We start from the raw sequence: 20,543 nt of genomic DNA, 5'->3' as shown, positions 1-20,543 counted from the left end.
GCTCTAACATCATTCTTTATTGAAAGTGCTAGTTACAAGCACAGTTCTACTTCATCCAGGTATTTAGCCTATCTGTATTATATTCATAGAAAAATAATTTATTTTCTTTAACAATGGGCAAAAGCTATGAAACTATTTTTTAACAGTGGGCTAAGTCTTGGCTTCGGTGCTCATATCCCATATGGGAGCCCATATGGTATGGGTACTGGATGGTCCTCTTCTGTTCCAGCTTTTCAATATGGCCTGGGGAAGCAGTGGAAGATGCCCAAGTGCTCCAGTCCCTGCACCCACGTGGGAGACCTGGAAGAAGCTCCTGGTTCCTGGTTTTGGGTCAACCTAGTTCTGGACGTTGTGGCCATTGGGGGAGAGAAAGAGTGGACAGAAGACCTCTCTCTGTATCTCCCTCTCTCTGTAACACTACCTCTAAAATAAATAAATATAAAAAATAAATCTTTTAAAAAATGAAAGTTCTACCAGAATAATGACTTAAAAATACTATAGGTTGAGGATTTAGTTGAATGGTTAAGATGCCAGCTGGAATGCCAGGTTCCCATATTGGAGTGCATGCTTCATGTCCTGGCTACACTGTAAATGAAACCGCTCTGCTAAGGTGCACCACAGGAGGCAGGAGTTGATGGCTCAAGTAATTGTGTCCTTGTCATCCACATGGAAGAACGGATTGAGTTCATACCTCTGGACCTTGAACTTGCCCACCTCCAGCTGTTGTAGAATTCGGGAGGGGGGTGATTAGTGGAAAAAATCTCCCACTGTTGTGATATATATACATAGTGGGGCATTATTCTGCTATAAAGAGAATGAAATTCTACAATTTGCTGCAAAATGCATGCAACTAGAGGACTTCATGTTGAGTTAAACAACCCGGACACAGAAAAACAAATATCAAATGTTCTTCTTCCTATGTGGAAGACAAAATTAAGGAAAAAGAAATCAAAAAAAGAAAGAAAGAAAGAAAGAAAGACATACCTGCTTGTATCAGTATTGACATAAGTATAGTTCTGTCAATCTTTGTTTCATAATTTTGTCATTCCAGTGTTTAAGAATGTTATACTACTAAAGTTTTAATGATCTGTAACTAAATTAACATTTACTGTATATGGGTGAATTGTTCATCTTTCCATTTGACTACTGTTTATAGCCATTCTCTCTTTTCCTGCTGAAGTAGAGTCTCTTTCCTTATTACTAGTTGAAGTCTTTATTTGGTGGTGCATAAGCTCTCGACTGCTGTGTAAATTAAAATATGTTATCTCAAAAAGAAAGAGAGAAGAGAGAATAAAAGTGTGGCAGAGGCCGGCGCCACGGCTCACTAGGCTAATTCTCCACCTTGCGGCGCCAGCACACTGGGTTCTAGTCCCGGTCGGGGAGCCGGATTCTGTCCCGGTTGCTCCTCTTCCAGTCCAACTCTCTGCTGTGGCCCAGGAGTGCAGTGTAGGATGGCCCAAGTCCTTGGGCCCTGCACCCCATGGGAGACCAGCATAAGTACCTGGCTCCTGCCTTCGGATTAGCGCGGTGCGCCAGCCACAGCGGCCATTGGAGGGTGAACCAACGGCAAAGGAAGACCTTTCTCTCTGTCTCTCACTGTCCACTCTGCCTGTAAAAAAAAAAAAAAAAAAAAAAAAAAAAAAAAAAAAAAAAAAAAAGAAGTGTGGGAGGGAGGAATACTTTAAAAACTAAAAATAAAAAAGTAAATAATTTAGTAAACAAAAGGTAGTTTCACTTGAAAATAAGTCCAGCTTCCAAAGCCATCATATGATTAATGAAAAAGTGTTCTCCTGTATGCAGTTCTGACACGGCAAGATTGCTCAGTGAGAGCTGAAGAAGGAATTGAGAATCTGATGATGTGGGATGTACGGAACAGAACTGTGGTCCAGGAGTTCATCCTGGAGGGCTTCCCTGCTGTCCAGCACCTGGGGAAAATACTGTTCCTGGTGCACCTGCTGGCGTACCTGGCCTCCATCATGGGAAACACGCTCATCATCACCATCACCTGGGCTGACCATCGCCTCCACACACCCATGTACTTCTTCCTCAGCACTTTCTCCTTTGTGGAATGCTGCTTCATAACCACAGTGATTCCTAAACTGCTGGCCATCTTCCTGTCAGGGAAGCAAGCCATTTCCTTTGCTACCTGTTTCACACAAGCCTTTTTCTTTCTTTTCCTGGGGTCAACAGCTTTCTTCCTTATGGCAGTGTTGTCTCTGGATCGGTACCTGGCCATTTGCAAACCTCTGCGTTACTCCAGCATCATGAGCTCCAGGGTGTGCTCCCTCCTGGTCACTGCCTGCTTCACTTTGGGATTTGTCTTAGCAGTGGCTCCAGTTGTCCATCTTTCCCAGTTGTCCTTCTGTGGCCCCAATGTCATCCCCCACTTCTTCTGTGACTTTGGGCCCTTGGCTAAACTCTCCTGTTCTGATACCAGGTGTGTTGAAATGTTGTTCTTCAGTGTTGCTTTTTTGTCTATTTTTATACCCATCCTGGTAACCGTCATTGTGTACAGCAGCATTGTAGTCACCATCGTGAGGCTCCCATCAGCCAAGGAGCGACAGAAAGCTTTCTCCACCTGCTCATCTCACCTCATCGTCCTGTCTCTGATATATGGAAGCTGTCTTTTCATCTATGTGAAGCCAAAGCAGACAAGCAGGGTGGACTTCAACAGACAGGCTGCTCTGGTGAATACGGTGCTGTCCCCAGTGCTGAACCCTGTCATCTACACCCTGCGCAACAAGCAGGTGCACCAGGCTCTCAGGGGTGCCCTGTGCAGGGGGAAGTAGAACCACAGCTCCTCAGTGGAGGGTGCAGCTTCTCCTTGATGGAATCCAGTTTCCCCTCAGTGTAAAGGATCTTTACATACATTATTTATAAACATGCTTACAGTTTATGAAATTCAGAAGTGTGTTGTTTCTTCAAGTTTGATTATGTAATAATAGGGTTTAACTGATGTATTAGTCCATTCTGAAAGATCTAAGAGTCTTTATTTGGATAAAAATATTATCTATTTCATTAGCTTTAAATCAGTAAGATTCAAAAAATTTTAATGATGAGCCTCCAATATATGAATCTATTTGTTGCATCTGGAATCTGAAAGCTGGATTATTGCTTTTTCAAGGATCTATGTGTGATCATTTCAAGGATCTATGTGTGATAATCTAAGGAGAATAAAATTCCAAAGTATGGAGAATATCGCTGATCAAGGATGGATGCGCATGGACATGACACTGAATTCTGAAGAGCACACACACATACAGAAGTACATGAGTCTAGCATTCTGTCAGGAAACTATTCAAGGTGACGCAATACAATTGTTTTCAGTGTTGAACATTCTGCATATCAATGGGATATTATGTATATAATTGTATAGTTTGCTTAAAATAGCTTTACAATCATCTTATACTTTTATTCCTTCTTATGATGCAAGTACATAAATGCCCCTGCTTGGAAGTCAGTGTTGATTTCATGGATTTGTCAGATTGATTTTAGTACTCGGAGTCCTGTCATTGTAGGACGTGGAGCTGAGGCACACTATGAGTTTTGGAACAAGGAACTGGAAGTTAAGGATTTTTCTGTTACAGTCAATTTAAAGAATTCAAGGGAGCTCTAATAAGAGATGCGAAGAAATTGATTGTGGATGTAACTCTTTCCACATGCGCTTATGGACCAGTATCTTCATTGCAGAACAGGAGGTTAGGATGCGGTCAGCTTTAGGTGTCTATTTTACAACTAACGTGAATGATGCTATTGACACGTTGTGTGACGTGGGACATAATGTTATAACAGGCATAGGGCAGATGATTGGACATTTTGATTGGATGATTCATGTTAGAACAGTAACTTAGTTATTCAAAATGTTGATCAGAAATGATAGATTGTAGATAAAACCCTATGGCTGGAGTTGGCTTGGTATACTTGGTTAAGATAAATTGATTATGTTTTGTTTTGGCTGCATTGTTCTGTGGCTGTGAGAACAAATGATTACCCTGTGAAGATTTTAGGCACATAATGACAGAAGAATTTAAAGCATAGACTTGACTCAACTAACCATGCAAAATTGTTAGGACCTTATCAATTTGAGGGGTGAACTTGTGATTGGATAATCTCTCTCTCCCTCTCTCTCTCTCAAGTAAAATAAATAAATAAAAATTCACAGTTGTAGAGAGGACAAGGATAGCATTGTGGTGCAGTGGGCTAGGTAGTAGCTTTTAAAACAGTCTAAGAAGCAGGTTAGAGTGCTACATGTTTATATTTAAATTTTTATTAATGTTAAGAGAACAGATTTCATGTATTTCATAGATAAAAGTCTAAGATAACCATACTCTCCCTCATTGCCCACTGCTTCCTTCCTTTCTTTTTTTCCTTTAATTTTTGCAGTGATATCATTTCAGTTTACTTAATAATCATAGGGTTAATGTATTACTGGCCATCCTGTTCAACAAGTAAACATAGAAAGATAATCGTGCTATATTTTTTTTACCAAAATAGAAGAAGGATCCCAAATAAGTAACACATTGTTCCTAAAGGAACTATAAAAAGATTATTTAAGAAAGATCAAAATTATTCAAATAAATGAAATGACAAATATCAGAGCAAAAACAAATGGGAAGTGAGAAAAAGAACAGAATATATGAACAATCTAAGAAGTATGTTATAAAATGATAAAAACAAGAAAATTTTTGATAGACTAAAAGCAGAGAAGATACAAATAAATTAATCAGAAATAAAAGAAGAAAGAACACTATTAATGCCCAACAAACCTAATTATTATCATAGATTCTTTTTGTTTTTTGACAGGTAGAGTTAGACAGTGAGAGAGAGACAGAGACAGAGAAAGGTTTTCCTTCCGTTGGTTCACCCCCCAAATGGCTGCTACAGCCATCGCGCTGCACCTATCTGAAGCCAGGAGCCAGGTGCTTTCTCCTGGTCTCACATGCAGATACAGGGACCAAGGACCCAGGCCATCCTCCACTGCCTTCCCAGGCCACAGCAGAGAGTTGGACTGGAAGAGAAGCACCCAGATCAGAACCGGCACCCCAACCAGGACTAGAACCCAGAGTACCGGTGCCACAGGTGGAGAATTAGCCTAGTGAGCCACAGCACTTGCCCATAGATTCTTGTGAACAATTATTTTCTGACAATGGATAATCCAGAATAAGTGGACAATTTTCTAGAAATGTATAACTTATAAGCTACTCTGACTGAATCAAGAAGAAAAAATCAAAACATGAATGAATTAATAACTAGTAAGTAGATGAGGCTGTCTTTGAGACCTCTTGACAAAGTAAAATGTGACCACATGGTCAATTGTACCAAACATGTGAGTGTAAAGAACAACTTACAGGCTTCCCTTCAAATTTTTCCCAAGAAATCAAAGATGAGATAATAATTTGGAACTCATTGTATAACTCCAGCATTAGCTTGAACCAAAGCGGGTAAGGGCAATGCAAGAAAAGAAATTATAGGTCAATATCCCTGCTGGATGTAGTACAAGATATTAGTAAACTAAATGCATCAGCACATTAAAAGGATTGATCACCATAATCAAGAGGTTTTATCCTGTGATTCTAAGGTAATAAAGCATACACAAAACAATACATAATGATGTACAACATTAACAAAAAATCATATCTTTAGGTACAGAAAAATAACTTGACAAAATTCAAAACCCTTTCATGACAAAAATGGTCACCGATATGTGTATGGAGGATGTGCCTCAATATGTCTTGAATGCTTTTCAGTTGTAAACATTTTTGAGCTTCAAATGTGGAAGAATTATTGAGACTTGTAAATGTTGACTTCTTTCTTCCTTGGTGTGTTCAAATTTGCTAGAGAGGCCATGGCTATACCTGATACAAGAGTGACCTGAGGATATAGTAGGAACCCAGAGGTCAGAAACTCCCCTACAGTGAGATTAGACCTCACAGCAGCCCCCACAGCCATCCCTGAGCTGTTACCACTGTGTCCCTGGCAAGATCCACCTTAGAGTTCATGGTTTACAACTTGGTGTCTATTGAATGCCTGTTCAAGTCCTATTGAGATTTAGTTAGTTCTTGGTTTAACAAGTGATTTTTTAGTGAAATGTGGACATTTTGGATATTAGGTTATGAGATTCTTGTTTCTTTATACCTTATGTCTTATCTGAATTTGCACTGCTCTGGCAGAGTTTGAGGGAACTCAAACTCATCATTGCCAGGAGACATTCTAAGTTCCCTATCTGAACTATCCATGCCATCTTAGTAACATAATGCAATTTTAAACTTTATAAGCCCAGGGGCCGTTATAGGTGTTCTACTTTACAGTATTTTCATGCAAGACAATTCAGACATCTATGAGTACATATCATTTATTATATTTGCAAACCTAGTGAAAGAGTAAGAACAATGTAAATATTTCCTATTTCTATCAGTGCCCAATTAGCAGCCACCAGGGATTCTAGAAGGACACTGGTCTCTAGGTAACTTTGTTCCATTTTCTCCTAATGATGTCTGCTTCCTCCTGGTCCTGGTGGCCCCAGCTTGGTGTCAAGAGGCAGTCCATTGCCAGTCATATGACGGGACAAATCGATATCATCTTTGTTTCTGCTCTCCGTGGTGTGAGTATCCTCCCCAGTGTGTAGAGGTGAAGGAGTGGGAAACGTAGCACCATGCAATGCCTTTTTGAGGGGACATGATCTATGCCCAATGCACCAGGTTAAGTGGGGAGCCTGTTTCTTGTCTCCTTGAATGCTGGAGTATTTTTCCAGGAAGCAAGGTCTTTTGCTGGAACCAGATTGTGGGGAGCAACTCGGACTAGACTAAGTTACTGGAATTAAGACTTATTCTATGCATCTGCTCTCCCACAATATGGCGCTGAGAAGGGAGAAACAGCTTCTACACAGCTGCCTCCAGTTCAACCAATAAACTGTAGGACCTGCTCCTGATTGGAGGAGAGCAGCGTACTCGGCATGTGGGTAGCAGAGTTGGGATTGGTGGAAGAGGACTATAAAGGAGGAGAGAGACAACATGCACCAGGAACATCTAGAAGGAACACCTGTGCAGCCCCCGAGAGAGCCGGCCGGCGGTGTGCCGCTCCCCCGCGGAAGTGGGGAAAGTGGCCAGGGGGAACCGCCCTTCCACGGAGGTGGAAGGGTCGGTAGCCAACCCGGGAAAAACCAGCAGCAAACCCGGGAAGGGCCGAGCAGACGAAAGAATAGTGCAGGGTCCTGTGTCGTTCCTCCATGAAGAGGGGGAGTGACATAATGGTGCCGTGACTCGGATAGGAAGCCTAGGCAGGGTTTAGTGTCGTTCCTCCACGAAGAGGGGGAGTGACAGATAGGAAACCTAGGAGGGAAGAAATGGGAAGAAGTGGGAAAATACCGGAGAGAGAGATTAGCAAAGAGCCTAGGGGAAAGCCGGACGGAAAAGGTGCCGGAAGAAGCTATTGAAAGCCTAGGCATAGACTCGGATACGGACTACGGGGGGAAGCTGGGAGAAATCTCTAAGGTCGAAAGCGAAAGTGAAAGCTAGAACAAACAGACTCAGATACGGACTGTGGGGAGAAGCCAGGAGAAATGAGGGAGGAATATTGTTGGAAGAAAACTTAGGGAAACATACCGGGTAGAGAAAAATTTTAGGGAAATTGAAGCTGCGGGGGCAGGGCGAGGCGGAAACGTAAGCCAGGTTGGAATCCGTCAGACTAGCCCGGGGAGCAAAAGACGGGAAGCCAAACCGAGAGCGGAGACGTAAGCTATAGGTTGCATTTCGTCAGGTTAGCCCGGGGAACTTAGACTGAAAACTAAACCAACCGGTGGTGGAAACGTGAGCTAGGCTGTGTGATTCGTGGAAGCCGCCGCGTGCAGAGAGAGCATGGGGCGTGAATAGATAGGGAATGTGGGGCTAGTGCGAGGCCGTGGTGCGGGTGCGAAGGGGCGCGGAGACCGCGGAGTGCGCGCGTGAAGCCGGGAAGCTGCGCAGATGAGAGAAGCGCGGGCTGAAGCGGCTCAGAGCCAGGAAGCCGCCGAGAAGCAGCCTCGGGGCGGGCGCCAGGAAGCCGCGGGGATAAGAGATACAGAAGTTTAGAAGTAAAATGAGAGAAATAGGAATGCTGGTAGATAGAAGTAAAATGGGAGAAATAGGAATGCCTGGAGATAGAGAAATAGAGAAAAATAAGGCCTCCCCACAACATGGCAATGAGAGAGCTTGGATTCGGTCTGCCTGATTAGGGAGGTGGTGAGCACCTGCGGGCGGCTAGCAGCTTATGCGCCGCAGGTCACCAAAGACAGGCACGAATTAACATCAATAAGTCTCCCCACAATACTGCAATGAGAAGGCTTGGATTCGGTCTGCCTGATTAGTAAGGCGATAAGCACCAGTAGGCAGCTCGACTAGAGTATGAGCTGCAGGTCACCGAAGATAGGCACGAATCAACACCAATAAGTCTCCCCACAATACGGCAATGAGAAGGCTTGGATTCAGTTTGCCTGATTGGTAGGGCTTGTAAGCACCTGCAGGCAGTTCTAGCAGAGCAGAGCATGCGCTGCAGGGCACCGAACACAGGCACGCATCAGCGCCTAAAAACCTCCTCACAACATGGCAAAGAGAGGACCCGGATTCGGTTTGCCTGATTGGTAGGGCTTGTAAGCACCTGTGGGCAACTCCAGCAAGCAGAGCAGAGTGTGTGCCACGGGGCACCAAAGACAGGCGCATATCAACGCCAAAAATAAAAAGAAAGGGGGATCTGTGGGGAGCAACTCGGACTAGACTAAGTTACTGGAATTAAGACTTATTCTATGCATCTGCTCTCCCACAATATGGTGCTGAGAAGGGAGAAACAGCTTCTACACAGCTGCCTCCAGTTCAACCAATAAACTGTAGGACCTGCTCCTGATTGGAGGAGAGCAGCGTACTCGGCATGTGGGTAGCAGAGTTGGGATTGGTGGAAGAGGACTATAAAGGAGGAGAGAGACAACATGCACCAGGAACATCTAGAAGGAACACCTGTGCAGCCCCCGAGAGAGCCGGCCGGCGGTGTGCCGCTCCCCCGCGGAAGTGGGGAAAGTGGCCAGGGGGAACCGCCCTTCCACGGAGGTGGAAGGGTCGGTAGCCAACCCGGGAAAAACCAGCAGCAAACCCGGGAAGGGCCGAGCAGACGAAAGAACAGCGCAGGGTCCTGTGTCGTTCCTCCATGAAGAGGGGGAGCGACATCATGGTGCTGTGACTCGGATATGAAGCCTAGGCAGGGTTTTGTGTCATTCCTCCGCGAAGAGGGGGAGCGACACAGATGGTTCAGGAGTAGGAGCAGTTGGGGCTGCAGGAGGCTGTGGAAGCGCTTTGGAAGAGCGAGTGGACTCACACCCAATTTCCAGAGCACTGAGAAAGGCTGTGTTCCATTTTGACTTCACCTCTGTAAAGCTCTGGACTCCTTGAAGATGGATGACTATCAAGAATGATACACACGTTGAACTTTTCTCTGGGACAGATTAGACATCTCAGGAGCAAGTGTTTCTTTTCTTACATTTCCAACTGCTTAGCCCAACATTTTGATTTTCCGGAAGAGTGAAGAACCGTGGATTGAGCACTGGTGACTGGGAGCTGCATGTGGGTGAGTAGGTGGCCTTGGTGTGACTGGGCCATCACATCATTCATTTGTTGTAAATGGAAGCAGAATCTAGTCTGCTTCATGCGTATCTGTCACAGTATAAAGAATGGGGTTATTGATGTTGGGTAAATCAGAGAGCTAGGTAGGATCTGACAGGAACACTAGTTGACCAATGTGAAAAAAAAATGTCACCCAAAAGAAATCTGAGGATTTAACGGAAAAAGGAGAATATTTATTCGACATGGGTAGACAGTAGGAGAGAGAATGAATTGGAAAATAATTGTTGGAGTGACATCATCCATTGTTCTTTCTGTTTCTTGGTAGGTAGTTCTTAATCATATGGACCAGGGGCATAGGAACAGCAAGATTGTCCCTGGATGACCACTTAGCATGGGACGAATGGAAAACTCAGCTCTCTTCCTGACTGATGTCAGCATAGGATCAAAAGGGGCTGGGCTGAGTCTCCAACATTCTAGCCAGTGCTTCTTTGTGCCTGATCCAACCTACTTCACTTCAAGGAGTTCCCATGGGGCCACAGAAAGTTTTTCCTCCAATGCTATTATGTCCTGAAATCCTGCACCATCGTGCAGCTGCCATCAGCCAAGGAGCGGCAGAAAGCTTTCTCCACCTGCTCGTCTCACCTCATCATCCTCTCTCTCATGTACGGCAGCTGTCTTTTCATCTATGTGAAGCCAAAGCAGACGAGCAGGGTGGACTTCAACAGACAGGCTGCTCTGGTGAACACGGTGCTGTCCCCAGTGCTGAACCCTGTCATCTACACCCTGCGCAACAAGCAGGTGCACCAGGCTCTCAGGGGTGTTCTGTGCAGGGGGAAGTAGAACCACAGCTCCTCAGTGGAGGGTGCAGCTTCCCCTTGATTGATTCTATTCCCTCTTCAATGTACACAATCTTCTATATACCTTACAATTTGTGAATGTGTTACTTTGTTCATGTTCTTTTCCTTTTTAAATATTTTATTTTATTCATTTGTGAGGTAGAGAAGCCGGGTCTTGAACCATCGCCCATATGGGATGCTGGTGTCCCAGGCCAGGGCATTAACCTGCTGAGCCACAGCGCCAGCCCCTGTTCATGTTTAATTCTTTATGTTAGAATAGCAGTTAACTGACCTAATAATCCATTCTGTTTGCTGTGATAGTCTTTCTTATATTGAGATAAACTTATTACCTGGTATCTTCTTTAAATTAGTTTTAAATCAATACAGTTCAAAACATTTTAGTGAAGAGCCTCAAATATATAAATCTATTTGGTTCATGTGAATCTCAAAGCTGGGAAACTGTTGTTTCAAAGATTTTCTTCTGGTAACTCTAAGGAGATACAGAATGTTATTTCTAGGTAATAAGAACCCCATAGAATGGTAGATGTCCTAAACAGTACTCTGGCCTCAGAATCAGCCCTTAAGGCATTTGGATCTGGCTAAAAAGCCCATGAGAGTATTTCAGGCATGGAAAGCCAAGACACTCTGGCAAAAAAAAAGACGTAAGTGAAAGATCTCTGCGAGTGAGATCCCATTGGAAAGAATGAGCCATCAAGGAAGGAGGTACCTTTCTCTGAAGGGAAGAGAGACCTTCCACTTTGACTATGGCCTTGTCGAAATAAGATCAGAGTTGGCAAACTCAAGAGGATTCCATAGCCTTGGCAACTCATGACAAGAGCCTAGGGTGATTACTGATGCCATAACCAAGAGTGTCAATTGTTAAATCAACAAAAGGAGTCACTGTGCACTTACTCCCCATGTAGGATCTCTGTCCTTAATGTGTTGTACTATGTGAATCAATGGTATAACTAGTAATCAAACAGTACTTTACACTTTGTGTTTCTGTGTGAGTGCAAACTGTTGAAATCTTTATTTAATATATACTAAATTGATCTTCTGTATATAAATTTAATTTAAAATGAAACTTGATGTGAATGGGAAGGGGGAGAGTGTGGGAGATGGGAGGGTTGCGGGAGAAAGGGAAGTTATGGGGGAAAGCCACTTTAATCCAAAAGCTGTACTTTGGAAATTTATATTTATTAAATAAAAGTTAAAAAAAAAAGAACACTATTGGGGCCAGCACTGTGGCGCAGTAGGTTAATTCTCTGCCCGCGGTGCCAGGATCCCATTTGGGCACCGACTCTTGTCCCGGCTGCTCCTCTTCCGATCCAGCTCTCTCCTGTGGCCTGGGAAAGCAGTAGAAGACGGCCCAAGAGCTTGGGTCTCTGGTCTGCAGGGAAGAGGCTCCTGGCTCCTGGCTTCTGATCAGTGCAGCTCTGGCTGTTGCGGCCATTTGGGGAGTGAACTAATGGAAGAAAGACCTTTCTCTGTCTCTTGCTCTCACTGTCTGTAATTCTACCTCTGAAATAAGTAAATAAAATATTTTTTAAAAAAAGAACATTATGGATTCTGTGATAGATAAACATGGTCCTGATACTGGATTTTGAAGTACACATATGCATACGCATACACATTTACATATTATATGACTGGCATTCTACTCATAAACTATACAAATGACACAATAAAAATTTTTCAGTGTTGAATATTCTATGTGTAAATGGAATATAATAGTTCATGTAATCATCTAAATTATGTTGTTGGACAAAAATTCCTCTGGTGGAACGTCCTATTGATTTCATTGATTTCCCAGGTGTTTAGAACTCAAAGTCTAGAAGTTGAAGGCACTGAAACCTAGACAAATTAGGAAGTCTGGAACAAAGAACATGAAAGTTAAAGTTTTCCCCAGCTACAGATAATTTAAATTGAGGGAACTATAAATAGAGGTAGAAAGAGTCCTGATTGTGGCTCTCAGTCTTCCAGATGCACCTATGAAAAGTGTCTGCATTGGTAAACAAGAGTTCAAGATGTGATCACCTTTGGCTGTCCATTTTAGAACCAACATGAAAAAAACTATTGACGCGTTGTGTGGCATGAGACATGATGTTATAATAGTCCATTGGAGCATTGCACAGGAGAGGAGATAGGGTATTTTGATTGTATAATTCATGTTCCAAGTTAGTTATTCAAGATGCTGATCGGAAAGGATGGCTTGTGGAGAACACCCTGTAGTTGGTGATGGTTTGATATAGTTGGTTAAGGGAAGTTGATTATGTTTTGCTTTGGCCACATTGTCCTGTGGTTGTGAAAATATCAAATGACATGTTGTGATGATTTTATAAATATAATGACAAACAATTTAAAGAATAGACCTTGACTCAACTAACAATTCCAATTTTTGTTTACCTCACATGTGTAAAAATTTCCACACAATTTTATTTCTTTTACTCAGATGTGGTAAATGTATTGTTTTGCTAATAATGTTTCTGAGAATGACATGTGAACTACATTGCTATTGCATTTTTTCATCTCTAAAGTTTGAAAATGTTGGTGTTATATAGTGGATCATCTTTGGTAAACTACTCTGAAATAAATGGAACAAATATAGAATATTTTCATTTTACCTTTTCCTACAAATGTAAAATCCATGGTTTAAATTACATTGTGATTAACACGATTTGTTTGCCACAATTTGATACATCATAGATGTACCTCAATTTCTCCAATTTTTCCATCCCTACGTCCAAACCAAAGTAGCCCTGTGTGGACTTGAGGGCCCATTGATGAATCTTCACCAGCACAGAGAACAAAAATCACAGAGCATATCCCCCCAGAAGGATCAGTGCTCAGAGGAGCATACGAGATGGGCCACACGATGGCTGAGAACAGAAAAGGGAGGACGAGGCTCTATTGGTCACCTGGCAGGAACCACTGTGGTCCAACAGGGTTGCCTACAGAAGACATTTCCTCCCACTGAAGGAACCAACAGCCATTCCTTCTGTGGGTTCCAGAGGGAAATGTCACTGCACACGCCTGTCCCTAGAGATAGCTACTGCTGTTTCATTCTGGGACCCAAGCTGCCACTTCCTCCACCCTGAACCCTGAGTCTTGCCTGCTCCATGAGTGCTCACAGGCTAGATCTCAACCCACAGCATGCCCTATACTTTGGAGCCATTGTGATGGCGAGATAGTTCTCACCCTGACCTCTGATCCAAGGTCTCTCTGTCCATTCCCACACTTCTTAACTGCAGCTTAGATGACATTGAGAGGTAGTCCATACTCTGGTCCAATTCTAAGACTGTGCTTCACGCACTCATACTTTCAACACTAGAGCCACCAGCACAGTAGGTAGGTAGTTTCCTGGGCTCTGGGATCAAGGTCTGCTTGGGTATCTGTGACCTGGAGTACCGGCTCAGCTGCAATGGAAAGTTAGGCCAACCCTTACTACAGGGGGACTGAAGCTCTGGATGTCCCCGTGTTTGGATCCCTGCTCCCCAGCTCCTACAGAAGCACTTGCGTCTTACATACTGTTCCTGACTTTGAAGTCTGGACACCTGTGCCCCAGGTACTGGTAATTTTGGTATTGGTAATTTTGCCTCCCTATCCCCTAAAAATGTATTTCTTCCAGGTGTGTCCATGTTACTTGCTAGGGATCATACATTATAAAAAGATGCAAGTCATGGCATAAAAGTTACATATGGGGAAAGAAGTAAAAAAAAGTTCTTATGTGAAAAAAGTTAAGTTAATATGAGCTCAAACTAGCTTGTTACAGCTGTAATATAGTTTCTGTGGCTCATGGTTGTCGCTCCCCCTCTTCATGGAGGAACGACACTGGACCCTGCGCTGTTCTTTTGTCTGCTCGGCCCTTCCCGGGTTTGCTGCTGGTCCTTCCCGGGTTGGCTGCCGATCCTTCCACCTCCGTGGAAGGGCGGCTCCCCCTGCCACTTTCCCAACTTCCGCGGGGGAGCGGCACACCGCCGGCCGGCTCTCTCGGGGGCTGCTCAGATGTTCCTCAGGTGTTCCCCTTAGATGTTCCTGGTGCATGTTGTCTCTCTCCTCCTTTATAGTCCTCTTCCACCAATCCCAACTCTGCTACCCACACGCCGAGCACCCGAGCACGCTGCTCTCCTCCAATCAGGAGCAAGATCAGCTCCTGCAGCTCATCAGTCAAGCTGGCGAGAGGCAGCTGTGTAGAAGCTGTTTCCTCCTCTCCCAGCGCCACATTGTGGGAGAGCAGATACATAGAATAAGTCTTAATTCCAGTAACTTAGTCTAGTCCGAGTTGCTCCCCACACATGGTAACTGAAGAAGAAGCCTAAATACATACAAAATATTTTAAACTAGAAATCAAACCATATCCTTACTGAAAACAAGCTTATCAAACATAAAGCCAGAAAGACAGAAAGGATTCACAAAGGAAGAACAACTAGTAGAAACAAACAAGACGGAAGTCAAATGGATTAAATTGCCCAATCAAAAACATAGAGTGCTGGGCATATGGAACAATGATTTAAGCCATTTCTTGGGATTCTAGCCACTCACAAGGGGGTCTGCGTTGAGTTCTAATTCTGTTTCTGCTCCAACTATTTGCAAGTTTGTTCATTCTGGGAATAGGTGCAGGTGATGGTTTAAATAGCATCCTGACCACCTATGTGGAAGACCTGGATTGAATTCCATATTCCTGTGCCCAGACTTACCCAACCCATCTGTTTTGGGTATTTGAGGAGTGAACTGGTGGAGGATTTCTCTCTCTCTCTCTCTCCCTCCCTCTCTCCCTCCCTCTCTCCCTCCCTCTTTCCCTCCCTCCCACTTCCCTCCCCCCTCCCCTTTAATAAGTGAAATAGATAAATAATAATTCAAAGATGTAGGGAGGAGAGGCCAGCATTGTGGTGCAGTGGATTAAGCTGTACCTTGCAATGCTCAAATTCCATGAGAGTGCGGATTCAAGACCTGGCAGCTGTACTTCTGATTCAGCTTTCTGCTAATGTTCATGGGAAGGCAGCAGATCACCCACGCATTTGTAGTTCTGGGTTGCTAGCTTGAGTCTGGCCTAGACCTGGCTTTTGCAGCCATTAGGAGAATGAATCAGTAGATGGCAAATCTCTGTCCCTACCTATCACTCTCCCTTTATAAGTAAGTAAGTAAATGTAAAAGAAGACAGAGTGGAACAAATACCCAAGTGTGTTGCCTAAAAGAGACTTATTTTGCCTCAAAGGTACATGCAATGACAGAAAGTAGAGGGATGGAAAAATATACTCCAGTGAAAATAGCAACAGATAAAACAGGAGAAGCTAGCTATACCTAATCTGATAACACATAGCTTAAGTCAAAAATGTTAAAGGAGAAAATAAAGTCAAGTAATTAACAAAACATATCATGGCCGGGGCTGTGGCACAGTAGGTTAATCCTCTGCTTATGGTGCTGGCATCCCATAGGGGCACCAGTTCAAGTCCTGGCTGCCCTTCTTCCAATGCAGCTCTTTGCTGTGGCCGGGAAAGCAGTGGAAGATGGCCCAAGTCCCTGGGCCCCTGCACCCAACTGGGAGACCTGGAAGAAGCTCCTGGCTCCAGGCTTTGGATCAGCACAATTCTGGCCCATTGCAGCCATTTGGGGTGTGAACCAACAGATAGAAATCATCTGTCTCTCCCACTCTCTGTCTGTAATTCTACCTTTCAAATAAATAAAAAAATAAAATATTTTTTTGAAAAAAGAAACTATATCAACTATAAATACATATGCACTAAACATTAGATCTGTAAAATATAAAGAAAATATTAATATAACTGGAAATATCCAGTGATATAATCATAACAGGGGACTATAATACTCTGGGTTCAATAACACAGACCATCAATAAAGGTAGTTTGAGGGAGCCCAGCGGGTGTGTGGCCAGCGCCTCAGCCCGGTTCCGGGCAAGGCTTCCCCCTTCTCCGCCCCTCCCCCGCCCTCCAGTCCCTGAGGGGAGCGCGGCGGCGGTGGCGGCTGTGGTGGCTGTGGCGGCGGTGGGCGGGGCTGGGCGGGGCTGGGCGGAGCTGCGCGGCGCTGCGGGAAGCTGGGCGGGGCTGGGCGGAGCTGGGCGGAGCTGCGCGGGGCTGGGCGGGGCTGCGCGGAGCTGCGCGGGGCTGGGCGGGGCTGGGCGGGGCTGGGCGGGGCTGCGCGGGGCTGGGCGGGGCTGGGCGGAGCTGCGCGGAGCTGCGCGGGGCTGGGCGGCGGCGGCGGCGGCTGCACTCTCGCGGGCTGGGGCCGGCTCGGGGCTCGGGTGCGCTCCCGGGTTTGTCCGAGCCTCAAGGGCTGGCTGGCGGAAGGGGAGAGGGAGGGACTCCCGGGCTGCAGAGCCTCTCCCTCAGCCTTCTCCGCCCGCGCCGGCGGGGCAGCCCCTGGGCTCCCTGCGTGCCGACCGAGTCCCGGCCGGGTGGGGCGGGGTCCGCCGGCACCGCTGCCGGCCCCTCGGCCGGCTCTGAGCGGCCCTGCAGCGGAGCAGCCCCGGGCTCCCCGCTTCCACGGCCCCGGCCTCGCGCAGCGGACGCAGGGCAGCGCCGAGGGAAGGAAGCGAGAGGGGCCGCTAAAAATAAATAAATAAATAAAATAATGAAAATAAAAAAAATAAATAAAGGTGGTTTGAAGTTAAACTGCACAAGAGACCAAATGGACCCTACAGGTATTTGCGAAACAACTGTACGATAACAGCTGAATATAAAATCTTCTAAAGTGCGCATATAACGGTTTTTCATTATAGAACATGGTAGATAAAAAACAAGACTTAACAATTTGAAGAAATTTTGAATCATTTCAAGTCTCTTTTCAGATCACACTTGTATGAAGTTCCAAATCATCACCAGAGATAATTTTAGGAAATTCATAAATATGTGGAAATTAGAAAATATGCTTCTGAAAAACCAATGACTTGAAGAAGAAATTAAAATAAAGCTAAAAAGAATAGCTTGTGAGAAATCAAAATGGACACATGACCTACCAAAATGTATCAATGTAGCAAAAAACTATTCTAATAGGTGGTTTATAGTGATAAACATTTACACCAAAAAGAAGAACCCAAATGAGCAACCCAACATATATCTCAAGGAACTAGAAAAAGAAAGCCTATACTAATCTAACAATCATTCAATGAAAGGAAATGAAAAATATTAGAGCAAAAAATGATGAGAGGTAAAGAAATTAGAGGTGCAGAAAATAAAATGTCACCCAGCCAAGTGTTAGTTTTATAACATGATAAAAGAAAAAGCAAAAAACACGGAGAGAAGTCTCAACCTGAAAGAGGAGGGCTTCCAGCTGATACCAAGAATCACAAGGAATATTAATCGATTACTAAAAACTTTTCACCAAAATTCATGATCCAGAAGCAATGCAACCCACTCTGACCAAATCATGAAGAAGTTCAAACTATGAATAAACCAACTGACAATAAGACTGAGACAATATTTGATTACAGGCCTTTCAACAAAGTAAACTAGGACCATATGGCTTCAGTACTAAATTGTTCAGAGCCTATGCACATAAAGAACAAATGATAGCAATCAATCTCAAGCTCCTACAAAAGAAATCAAAGATGAGATAATATTTCTGAGCTCATTACACAAGGCCAGCATAACCCTGATACCAAACCAGATAAGGGTACTAGAAGAAAAGAAACTGTAGGTCAATATTCCTGCAGGATGTAGTACAATACTACTCAATAAAATAATGGTTGAACATTTTGATTATATTAATTTGTCCAATCAATGAACATGCAATGTTTTCCATTTTTTCCTGTCTTCTTCTATTTCTTTCCTCAATGCTTTATAATTTCCATTGTAGAGATCTTTCACATATTTGGTTAAATTTACCCCAAGGTATTTAATTTTTTTGTAGTCATTATGATTGGGACTGATCTTAAAAGTTCTCTTTCATACATAACATTGTTGCTGTATCCAAATTCTATAGATTTTTGTGTGTTTATTTTATGTCTCGCAAATTTAATGAATTCTCTTTTGGTTCCCCTATATGAAGGATGATGTCATCTGCAAACAGGGAGAAGTTGACTGCCTCCTATCCAACTTGCATTCACTTTGATTTCTTTTACTTGCCTAATGGCTCCAGCTAAACCCTCCAGATCTATATTGAATAATAAGGGTGAGATTGGGCATCCTTGTCTGGGTGGACATGCTTCCAGTTTTTCACCATTCAATATGAGCTGGCTGTGAGTTTGTCATACATTGCTTTGGTATTTGAGATATTCAATTTTAAAGACATTTTATCATAAAGATGTATTTTATCAGAACTTTCTCTTCATCTATTCTACTAAACATATGATTATTATCCTTCATTTTGTTGGTGTGATGTATCATGTTTATTGATTTGTGTATGTTGAACCATCCTTGCATCCCTGGGATAAATCCTACTTGGACCAGTAAGGATGATCTATTTGATGAATTGTTGGATTTGATTTGTTACTATTTTGTTGAGGATTTTGTATCTGGTTTTATCACAGATATTGATATATACTTCTCTTTTTTTGTGGTATCTTTTTCTGGTTGTTGAATTAAGGAAGTGCTGATCTCAAAGTAGGAGTTTGGGAGGATTCCTTCCATTTCAACTGTTTTGAATAGTTTAAGAAGAATTAGGGATTAAGTTCTTTAAAAATTTGGTAGTGGCCGGCGCCATGGTGCAGTAGGTTAATCCTCTGCCTGCGGCGCTGGCATCCCATATGGTTGTCTGTTCTAGTCCCAGCTACTCCACTTCCAATCCAGCTCTCTGCTATGGTCTGGTAAAGCAGTAGAAGATGGCCCAAGTGCTTGGGCCCCTGCACCCGCATGGAAGACCTGAAAGAAGCTCCTGGCCCTGGCTTCAGATCAGCACAGCTCTGGCTATTACAGCCATCTGGGGAGTGAACCAATGAAAGGAAGACCTTTCTCTCTGTCTTTCCCTCTCACTGTCTGTAACTCTACCTCTCAAATAAATAAAATCTTTAAAAATTTTTGGTAGATTTCAGCAGTGAATCCATCCAGTCCTGGGCTCTTTGTGGGAAGTTCTTTATTACTGATTGATCTCAGCCTTGGTTGTTGGTCTATTTGGATTTTCTGTGTGTTCATATCTGAATTTTGGTAACTTATGTGGAGACGAAGATTCTTCCATCTGCAGATTCATTCTCCAAATGGCTCTAAAGGGCTCGGCCAAGTTGAAGCCAGAAACCTGGATCTCCATCTGGTTCTCCCATGTAGGCAACAAGGAACCAAGTACATGGTTCATCTTCTGATGCTTTTGCAAGTGCATTTTTTTGGGAAGTGGTGGATCTGTGTTTTGAACCAGTTGCCTACATGAGGTATTGGCATCACGGGCAGCAGATCAACTCCCTGCACCCGGATGCTGAGCTGAGAGTTCCATACAATAACTTTCAAATCGCCTACATTTTTGCATCCAATGTGAGTGTTCATTGGTACTGCATGGTTCTACTATATTTATTAGTCCATGTTCTCCACCTGTTTTCAATTAGTGTATCTAGACCAGTCACATTCGATGTAATCATGTAATTTTGATGTCTCATGCCTGCCTCCCTTTTTTTTTTGTTTGTTTTCTATCCTCTCTCTGCCTTTCATTTTCCTGTTTTCTTTTTTCTGCCTACATGTGGGTTAATGGACGTTTTTATTTTAGAATTCTATTTTGATTCATCCATAGTACATTTCAGTAAACCTCTTCATATGATATTTTTAGTGATCCCTCCAAATGTCCTTTTCTTTCTTTTCAGATATCTCTAGTTGGTCATTCTTTTAGGCCATGTATGCTTGTGGGAAAATGCTGCATTTTCCTTCATCCGAGAATATAATTTCTCTTCACCCCCATGGTATTTAGAATTCTATATACTGACAGTTCCTCTCCTCAGCACTTGAAAAAATATTGTGCCACTTCTTTCAAGTCTCTTTATTTCTGATGAGAGATTCATTTTGATATGATTGTGACATTCTTCTGTTTTCTGGAATCTCTAGTGTGTGTTTGTTCCAGTTGTAGAACAACTCTGCTCTGTTTCTCCTCTTTGCAGAACTCTGAAGATGTGAATTATCTTTTCCATAGTCCCACTAATACATGAGGTTGACATTTTTCAATCTAGTCTCTTCCAACTGGTGACATTTGG

At 43.5% G+C, this 20,543-nt stretch overlaps 1 protein-coding gene and 1 long non-coding RNA gene across 17 annotated transcripts in view; both read left to right on the top strand.

The window, feature by feature from the left end:
- The window catches only part of LOC103351327 (uncharacterized), a 555,796-nt gene that overhangs the window by 93,206 nt on the left and 442,047 nt on the right, over positions 1-20,543 (top strand). The window lies entirely within an intron of this gene.
- Positions 1,798-2,789, top strand: LOC100345016 (olfactory receptor 6C74-like). Its single transcript, XM_008269844.4, has one exon. It carries the CDS (start codon positions 1,854-1,856, stop codon positions 2,787-2,789), a length of 936 nt encoding a protein of 311 aa, XP_008268066.4. The 5' UTR covers positions 1,798-1,853.

This window comes from Oryctolagus cuniculus, chromosome 15 (genome assembly GCF_964237555.1).
Source record: "Oryctolagus cuniculus chromosome 15, mOryCun1.1, whole genome shotgun sequence".
In the NCBI taxonomy this organism is placed as follows: Eukaryota; Metazoa; Chordata; class Mammalia; order Lagomorpha; family Leporidae; genus Oryctolagus; species Oryctolagus cuniculus.
This window is presented reverse-complemented; position numbering and strand designations above follow the sequence as displayed.

Excerpts from the sequence above, each read along its gene's own strand:
- LOC100345016 (XM_008269844.4), top strand. The coding sequence starts at position 1,854 with ATGATGTGGGATGTACGGAACAGAACTGTGGTCCAGGAGTTCATCCTG.